The sequence below is a fragment of the Falco naumanni genome, chromosome 1 (genome assembly GCF_017639655.2).
Source record: "Falco naumanni isolate bFalNau1 chromosome 1, bFalNau1.pat, whole genome shotgun sequence".
NCBI lineage: Eukaryota > Metazoa > Chordata > Aves > Falconiformes > Falconidae > Falco > Falco naumanni.
Window position 1 is genome coordinate 106978385 of NC_054054.1, and position 9382 is coordinate 106987766.

The 9382-nt window shown below is 54.7% G+C and overlaps 1 protein-coding gene across 1 annotated transcript; it reads left to right on the plus strand.

Annotated features, from left to right (window-relative positions):
- LOC121082774 (apoptosis-inducing factor 3-like) lies at window positions 1-6993 on the plus strand. Its single transcript, XM_040582428.1, has 18 exons — window positions 1-210; window positions 388-497; window positions 583-692; window positions 1166-1210; window positions 1292-1373; window positions 1506-1618; window positions 2041-2127; window positions 2604-2695; window positions 2916-3046; window positions 3614-3729; window positions 4205-4276; window positions 4622-4685; window positions 5144-5220; window positions 5299-5416; window positions 5566-5664; window positions 6127-6202; window positions 6653-6757; window positions 6883-6993. Exons 1-18 carry the CDS (start codon window positions 113-115, stop codon window positions 6923-6925), a joined length of 1638 nt encoding a protein of 545 aa, XP_040438362.1. The 5' UTR covers window positions 1-112; the 3' UTR covers window positions 6926-6993.
- Window positions 6994-9382: the final 2389 nt, after the last annotated feature.

Consider the following 9382-nt stretch of genomic DNA (forward strand, 5'->3'; position numbering starts at 1 on the left):
TCCCAGCCAGGGTGGTGGTGTCCCAGCATTTTGGGGTGGGGTTTTGCAGCACAGCACGGGGGAGGACCGTCTGCCAAGGGGCAAAAGGCAGCGGCTACAGGTGACGGCACCCATGGCGGCCAACCCTTCCCTCTGCTCGCCCGCGGCCATGGATGGTGATGACACCGTCACTGCCGAGGTCTGCCAGGAGGCCGACGTTGGGGATGGAGAGTGAGTACCCGGGGCCTGGCCTGCTGCCATGAGGCCTGCAGGCAGCAGCGCTGGCACCGCCATGGTGACAGGCGCCATGTTGGCGGCCGCCATGTTGTGGGCTGAGGGAGCAACGTGGTGGCTGCGAGGGGCCGACCCCCGCCCCCCAGGGCGCCCACCTCCCCGCTGCTCCCGCAGGCTCCGGGAGGTGATGGTGGCTGGCTACCCGGTGCTGCTGGTGAGGAACAAGATGGAGTTCAGCGCCCTGGGCAGTAAGTGCCCCCACTACAACGCCCCACTCACCAAAGGTAACGCCGGCACCGGGCAGGGGGGAGAAGCCATGGCAGGGGGTCAGTCCTCTCTGCTCAGTTCTGGGGGGCTTTTCTACTGCAGGAGTCTTGAGAGGGGAGAGGCTGCGCTGCCCTTGGCATGGCTCCTGCTTTAATATCCGAACTGGAGACATCGAGGAATACCCTTCGCTGGACTGTCTTCCCTGCTTCAAGGTGACTTCTTGTCTCTTCCTCCTCCCAGCTTGGGCCACATCCTCCATTCCACTCACGTTCATTCACTCTCACCAGCTCTGTGCCCCTGACACCAGCTGGAAGCACCCTGGTCTGGCCACAGCTCCCGGGTCCAGGTCGCGCAGAGCTACAGATGGGATGATTTCTTGGGATCATCCAACTCCCTGTCCTAAAGCTCCTTTCAATCAAAGGTGATGCCACACATCCTGGTATCCCCCTCACAGCCAGCACAGATCCTTTGGAAAGAAAAAAGGATTTACACCTCTTCCTGAGTGCTCTTGGGATGAGGAGAACAGCCCATGAGCTCCTCAGCATCATTTGACATCCGAGAACCCTAGGAGTCACTCTCAGTGTGTTCGAGACAGATGGCCCACTGGGCTAGAACCTCCCAGGAAAGCTCCTACCACAGCCTTATGAATGTAGCACTTAAATGCACTCTCCTTTCACCCCTTCAGGTAACAGTGGAAGACGGCAGAGTGTTTGTTACAGCAAAAAAGAAGGTACTGACCTTACCTGCTGTCACCAAGCACAAGCAGCACCTTGGGCTGGGTTTGATTTCAGCATTTCTCATTTTCTTCTAGGATCTTGAAAACAGCCGGAGGGTGAAGGACACAAGCAAGCGATGCCCCTACAACCGGGACACGATGCTGCTGCTGGGGGGAGGTCAGTGAAGTGGCCTGTACTGTGCCCTGCCCACATATGCTGTGAGCTGCCACGCTTCTCCAGGGAGGACCTGACTTCTTCCTCCTACTCCATAGCGATGTGTAAGAGGGCTGAGACGAGCATCTCTTGTAGGTGTGGCTGCCTTGGTGTGTGCAGAGACACTTCGTCAAGAGGGCTTTACCGGCAGGATCATCATGGCAACTAAAGAGAAACATGTTCCATATGACAAGTCCAAACTGAGCAAGGTTCGTACGCGAGAAGGGCAGGACCGTGCCTGGGTACCATGTGTGAATTAGGGACATGGCCCACACTCAGGACCAGACTGAGCAATTGAGTGAGACATTCTGGCAAAGCAGAAGGGGTGCTGAGGCACTCACAAGGAAAGGGGGTAATATTTCCATCTAACATCTCACTTCTTCCTCCCAGAAAGTCTTTGATCAGAGTCCATCATAAGCTAGTGGTTTTTCACTGAGTTCTTCCCACCAGAGTTTGAGTTGATGGGCTTTTCTGAGGAGGACAAGAAGATGATGGGGATTAGGCAGTGTGGGGAGCTGTGATTTACTCATGCAAAACTCACCTTTTAGGCAAAATTACTTCCCAGTAAACACTGCCAGAGTATTGCTGTCTGGAAGAAGTGGTTTGTTTCATATTTCTGCTTTGTTTCCAGGAAATGAACTTGAAAGCTGAGGACATTTACCTGAGGAAACCTGAATTCCTCGATGCTCACAGCATAGAGTTCTGGACAGAGAAAGAGGTACGAGAGCAGCTGCACCCAGTCCTCCACGGGCGCTCCTGTCTCTGCCGTGGGGAGGGGATGCCCACGCCTGCAGGCACAGTGCTACATTTATAGAAATTAGGGCTCTGCCTAAGTACACACATTACCCTCTGGGACAGCGTTCCAAGGCCAGTGCTAGGGATAGTGTGCGTGCCTGGGGTGTAACACTCATCTGTGCTACCCACGGGCAGATGTGCCCACCACATGCAAAGAGGGTGACCCTTGAAACTAGCCTTCTGCACACCCTTTAGAGGAACCTAGATTTGGTGCTGTCATACTTAGTGCTCCTAAAGCCCAAGACCTGTGGGAAGTGAGAGAGAGGACCCAGCATCCCTCATCTCACCCGAGTCCCCAGAAATAGAGCAGGCAGTCGCAGGCGAGCAGAACGGATTGATGTGGCAGGACACCAGTGGACCAGAGGTACCTGTCTGATCTTTGCCTCCTTTCTCCTGCAGGCAGTGTCAGTGGATTTCCAGAAGCAGAAAGTCTATTTCATGGATGGGTCCTCTCAGAAGTACAATCAGCTGCTCATTGCAACCGGCAGCCAGTGAGTGCACAAAGCATTTGCCACGCACAAAGTATTAGACAGGACAAGATGGGTCAGCGCTGGGGTGTGGAGTTCTAGAGGCATGTGACAGGGAGGCGGTCAAAGATGAAAGGACAGGATGGGATGACACAGCCAAGAGATTGCATGGGTTTGTGCTACCCCCTCTTTCTTTCTGTTTCATTTTTGATCATGAGACATATCTGGATTCTCTCTCTTTCAGCTCCGGCTTCCTCAAAGTCCCTGGTGCAGACCTGCAGAACGTATGCAATCTCCAGACTCCAGAAGACTCTAGCAAGATCTTAGAGCTGGCGACTGGGAAGAATCTAGTGATCATAGGAGCTTCATTCATAGGTACCCAGGCTGCAGTGGGTATCAAGTCATCAGTGATAGCCTTGAAACCCCCTTCTGCTGTGTGTGCAGATTAACTAGAGGCCTTGGGGAAAGGATGTCCATTCACTACCTGGCTGGGCTCCTCCCTGGAGCCCTTTAGCTGGTGGGGGTATGCGTTATACAGTACACATTAAGTCTTCCCTCTGATAGCCAGAAACTTTGAGAGCTATAAATGGTTCTTGGATGTGGACAGAGGGAAATGTGCCTTATGAAAAGGTCATTGTCCTTTAGAGGAGCTGGATTCCCCAGAAGCATTGGGAAAGTGAGGGGGTAAGGCACAGAAAGGGAACTATTTTGTACACAGCCAGGAGCTTTCTCTGCGTTTCCTAATTTCTAGGGCCACAGTACATGAGAACAAAGAGTTGGGAGAGCTAAATACCTCAGCCCAGAAATGCATAGATGAGCAGTTAAACATTGGCAATACATCAGATTTGTTCTCCTCACCTGGAAGGAGAAAAGTTTTCCAAGGAGGAGAATGCAGGTTCATGCTTGCAGCAGACTTACTTTGGGCATGCCTTTCCCTTGCAGGAATGGAGATAGCTGCCTTCCTCTCAGACAAGGCTGGTGCCATCTCAGTGGTGGAAAAAAAGGAGTTCCCTTTCCAGAACACGCTGGGTCGCCAGGTTGGAGGTGTCGTCATGAAGGTTAGGAAAATCCAGTGCTAATTTCTAGGATGGAGAACGCATGCTATCCAAGCAGCCCTGTGATCCTCAACAAGTCCAGGAAATGGAGCTCCTGTGCTGAGTCATAACGCTGTGTGCCCAGCCACCTTTCTCACATACAGCTCACTGAAGGAGCTCTGCACACATGGCTGGTCCCAACCTCCCTCACGTGCACATCATGTCCCCAGCTCAGTTTAAACCCCCAAGCCCTGCTTCGTCCTCAGCTTCACCCCCACGCCCTGCTCCATCCTATACCCACCTCATGCTCCAGTCCTGACCAGGGCAGCAGTGAAGCCAGGCTTCCAGGCACCCTGCACCAGCCAGGGACATAAATGAAACCTCTTTGCAGCCTGGAGCAGCAGCTAAGCTGCCTGCCTGGGTTTTGGTGGGATATGCCTGTTTTTACAGCAGTACAGCCTGGAATTTCCTCCTGAATACTCAGACTAGTCTTTTTCAGATGCTTCAAAATAAAGGGGTGAAGTTTCACATGAAAACAGAACTCTGTGAGCTGAAAGGAAAGGACGGAAAGGTCAGTCACACCATTGTGATCCCTGAACTGCTAATTTTTGGGGAAAAAAAAAACCCAAACAGAGGTATAACACAGTGCCTACATCTAAGCTGTCCTCTCCCATGTCTAGACTCTCACATTTCTTTTCATTGAACACAGCTGTGGGCTCAAAGGGCATCAGTACATGTTCATATCTCAGGGACAACACTGATTTTCTCTTACATTCCTGGCAGCACACATTAGTTGGACAAGGTGATCTGAACCCAGGGAAGAAAAAAAGACAGCAAAGAATGAGGCAGCAGGGATGCTGCAGGAATTAGGACAGAGTTTTTAACCGTTTCTTAATGATTCCTGCTTCCTTCCTAGGTCACAGAGGCTGTTCTTGCCAGTGGAGAGAAACTACCTGCAGATGTGGTAGTGGTGGGTATAGGTAAGAGACCCCAGCTGGGAGAGGGAGGCAGCTCTGGGAAGAGGGAGAACAGCCAGCAAGCCCAAAGCATCACAGTTCATTCCCAGGACATCGTTCCCTGCAGTCTCATTCCCACTTTATCATCCAGCCCTTCTTTTTGGCCCCAAACACCTGGAGAAAGTTAGCAGCCCATGAGCAAACACTTGGCAAGAGAAAAGGAGCTACTTACGTTCTCACTACGACTTTGGCACGCTTGCTGCGCTCCATAGGTCACTGCCACGTTATCAGAGCGTGCCTTGTTCTGGACCCTGGTTTTATTACCCCTGGATTATCTCAGCCCAAGCACCGGTCACTGCTGCAAGCTACTCTGCTCCAAGCAGGCTGAACAGGCACCACAGGCACGTGCTTGCTGTAAGGCCAAGTTTCCTCCCTGCCTCTGCAGAGCTTTGCTGCATTTCCCCTTGCTCCTCTCCCCACAGGGGTGTCCCCCAGCTCAGCATTTCTGAAAGACACCTCCATCGCCAGAGATGACAGTGGTGCCATCCTGGTGGATCTGGTAAGTGCCAGCAGAGTAGCCCTGGTCCACACTAGATCCCCTCCCTCATCATTGCACTAATTGCATTTTGTCCATTAGCGTATGCAAACCAACATCCCAAATGTCTTCGCTGCGGGGGATGTGGTCTCCTTTCCTGTAGCGCTGCTCGATGGGAACTGGTCCAGCATCCATCACCAACAGGTGGCCGAGGCCCACGGTGAGACAGCACAGCTGCCTCGCTTGCCATCTCCCCTCGGAGATGGGCATGGAGGGAATGGGGCAGAAGGGACAGCGGGATAATGAGAGGCAGGGAGCACTTCCTCGAGGATCTACAAGATAAATATTTCCTCTGCTGGTTCATCACAGGTCACATTGCTGCCTTAAACATGCTGAGGAAAGAGAAGTTGTTGCACACTGTTCCCTTCTTCTGGACCACGATATTTGGGAAAAGCATCCACTACGCAGGTAGGAGGGGGCAGAGGGATGGGAACAGCCAAACTGTTTCCTAGCCTGTCTGCTCACCCACCACTGGGGCTGGTAAAAACACAGCGATTGCAGAGTTTACCCGAAGCAGCTCAGGTTTTGGACTGGCTGCTGTGGAAAGTTTGTGTACCCTGTTTCTGCACTCTGGGCCTGAAGGTTACCCAGAGCTCTTGTTCTTTGCTGATCTCCAGTGGCTTAGAGGACATGAAGGAGGAAGAATTTCCCTCTCCAAGCCAAGGAGAGGCTTGGGGTCGTGACAGAGGCTTGTACCGCTGGGGCAGTTCTGCTTGTCCAGGGCTTTCATGCCTGCTCCAGCCCTAGCCCAGACCCCTGCCCCAGCCAGTCGCTGTCCCCTCTGTCCCTACCTCTGATGGCACTGCAGGGGATGCGTGGCAGCCGCTGTACCAGGGCTCCCCGAGCAGGTTGCCATGCTTTCTCTCACAGGCTGCGGGAAGGGATACACAGACACTGTTGTGAAAGGCAGCCTGGAGCAAGAGAAGTTCCTGATCTTTTACATCAGGTGAGTGAATCCATGGCCAGTCTGTGCCCTGACACGGCAGGGCACGGTTCTCTGCCTTACGGCCCGCAGAGCTCCTGCAGAGGCTCCACATCACCTCCCACAGCTGCACACCGCAGGCAACTGCTGGTCATTGAACCAGCAGGGAGATGGTTTCAGAGAAACACCAAAGCAGGGCAGGGAAGAAGAAGAGGACGAGCTTTGATGAAGACACCAGCTGGGCAGGGAGCCTGGGACACATCTTCTCTCCCTCTGCCTTGCTGCTCCCAGGCTCCATGCCCAGCTCCCAGCAGTGCCAGGCGATCTGCCACAAGTCCCCGTGCACCCTGCAGTACCAGCCACCCCGCCCTGAGCCCTCCAAAAAACTGGCCTCCAGCCAGGGTGCCACGGGGATGCAGCCGTGCCGAGTTATGTACACTGAAGAGATCCACATTCTTCCGCTTTCCCTTTCAGGGATGGCTTCGTGACTGCAGCTGCCAGCCTGAACTGTGACCCCATGGTGTCTCTGATTGCAGAAGTCTTATACTCAGGGAAACAAATCTCTAAAGAAGAAGCAGAGTAAGTGACACCCTGACGGAGCGGGTGGGTGCCTCTGTGCTGCCTCCCCCATGCCAGCAGAGTCCACTGAGACAAGAAGCCGAGATGAGTTACTGCAAATCCCCAACATGCCTCTTGTTTTGCAGGGCCTGTGACATCGGCAACATACCCTTGCTGGCAGCAACCTAAGTTTGGTACATGCCCTGCTGCGAGTGGCACAGAGTCAACCAAGCGTTAACAGCTCCACATCCTCCCGTCCTGGCACAAGAGAAATAAAAATCACGAGCAAAGCTGAACCCGGCACCTGCGTTTTGTGTGTGCAGACAGCCCTTGGCTGCTCGCTTGCGTGCTGGGGCGAAGCGACGCAGCGCTTCCCCCCTCTCTTCAGGACAGTGATCTGCTGCGCTGGATAAGAGGAGGATGCCCGCATCCTGGAGCTTGGCTGAAGGCCTGAGCAGGCAGAAGCAGCCACACGTCCACAGATCCACCCAGCCCCTCCTGCTCCTTGTGCTGGCTGTAGGCAGGGAGCTTTCATTCAGCACACCGGTCACGCTGACCTTCTACTTTGTAAAAGCACATTTTCCCAGCGAGGGGAGCTGTGACTGAGGCAAACCGCTCTCCCAGCTGGGAACCAGATAGCCTGTGTGCCAGAACTCACACCAAATACCCTACCCCTAAGGACAGAGGGCTGCCATCTGACCTCGGAGCCAGCAGCACCTGCTGGCATTGCTACAGCCGCCTTCAATATTGCATTAGCCGCTGCAGCAAGCGCTTCCCACCCCCCAACAGCAGCCAGCCTCCAGCAGAGAAATCCCAGCCCCAGTCGGCATTCTCTCTCCTGCCATGTCCCTGCACGCTGGATGCTTCGAGGAGGTGGCCAGACGCTGCAGGAAACGCAACCTCGATGCTAGAGGAAAGAGTTACTAGCTTTTTGCAAGGCAAGAGCGAGAAACGCTGTGCTTTCTGCAGGAAACACTGCACTTACTCACTGATCACATGGGGCTTTGCAGGAGGAAGGATAAGCCCCAAGAGCCAGGCAAGTTCCCGCAGGGACACTTTGTCAGCCTAAACCCCCTCCCTCTGCTTTTAAATGAAATGTGGGCTAGCCAGAGCCCGAGCCTCTTTGCTCAGCAGGTGAGATACTGCAATCCTGGGTCTGCATTAAAACACACAGACTTGCACTCCTGCACCTTCTCACGTATGAATTTGACCTGAAATACAGCGTTTCACATTTCCTGACCCCAGGAATTAGTGGTGCTGCTGTTCATGGCAACACTCTCCCCTGACACAGCCACATCTTACCGGGGAAAGAGCTGGTGTTCAGCAGCGCAGGTCAGTCCTTCACAGTGGTGGGAGGAAGCAGCCAATCTAAGCGTTATCCGTACACCAAGGCACGCAAGGGTGGAGATGCTGGTGGCCGGAGCATGCAGCTCCCCTCCGTATGAGCATCCACAGCGCTGCATGGGAGGTGGGGCACAGCCCGGGAGCTGCTCCTCCTTGCCCACGAGCATCCTGCACACACCAGCCCGTGACTTTTTGCCCCCTCGGTGCACTCCAAGACTCCTTGAGCACTGAGCAGGTGCCAGCTATTTTGTATGGGCTTGCAGCAGGGCAGCTGTGGTGGAAGAGGCCAGCTTTGCCTGAGGCTGGAGGTGCTCAGCCACTGTCCTTACTGCTCAGAGTGCGATCTGAGAGGGTCCAGCAGCCCCCCTCCCTCCAGGTGAGAATGCCCCTTGAAGAAACTCAGCTTCTCACAGCTATCAGCAAGCACACACCAAGCAGAGCAGCTTTATATAAGGAAGAACCCCAGGATAACAGATCTGCTCTTCTACCACTTAAATAGACGCCAGGCCATTTCCCACGCATCACCAGGTGCCAAAATCTGGTAGCAACCCTGCCTTGGGGTGGCTGGAGCCTGGACAAGTACATTGAGCTGACACGGTCTAGATTTATTTTAGCACAGGGCCATTCCCCGCTGCCCACCCCTGAGCTGGGACCAGCCCTGCTCTTTCTGGCCGGGCCGGAGCAGCAGTGCCCGGGCACTCCTCTGCTTCCCAGCCACGGAGGCAGCCTGGGGGGCAGCGGTCCCTGCAGTCCCAGGGGTGCTGAGCCTCCTAGGAGCCCTTGCTTCATCCACACAGATATTTCACCCTGCACTGAGCTGTAGGAGAGCTATGCAGCTCCCCTCTCACCCCCTGCAAGGCAGGGAGGTGTCTCAATCCCTGGAGAATAGCTTCTAAGTTCCATTTTGGGGCAGTCTTCTGCTTCTGTCCACCAGCAAGGCAGAGCCTGGCCCACAGAGGAGCCCAGCAAGGTTCACCTGGGCCCTTCTCAGCACTGCCAGATATATCTGGAATGCTGGTGCTGCCCCAGAGCTGGCCGCAGATAGGGCTGCCTGGCCTTGCAGGATGGTGGTTGCTGGAACGGGCGTCTGTGGCCATGCGTGACTCGGCCCTGAGTCACCCGCTCCCAGCAGCCTGGTTCCACCGCACCCGGCCCTGACCCACACCAGGGCAGCGTGGGTGTGGAGCTGGCCCTCTCCTCCGGCTCCATTCCACAGCCCGCTGTGTTGCAGGATCAATCCTGCTCCTGAGCTCAGCAGCAGGTGAGTCCTGTGAGCGACGCTCAGCCTCGGGTTACCTCTTT

Excerpts from the sequence above, each read along its gene's own strand:
- LOC121082774 (XM_040582428.1), top strand. The coding sequence starts at position 113 with ATGGCGGCCAACCCTTCCCTCTGCTCGCCCGCGGCCATGGATGGTGAT. Across the intron at positions 1,374-1,505 it reads GATGCTGCTGCTGGGGGGAG|GTGTGGCTGCCTTGGTGTGT; the intron begins GTCAGTGAAGTG and ends CATCTCTTGTAG. Across the intron at positions 5,417-5,565 it reads ACAGGTGGCCGAGGCCCACG|GTCACATTGCTGCCTTAAAC; the intron begins GTGAGACAGCAC and ends GGTTCATCACAG.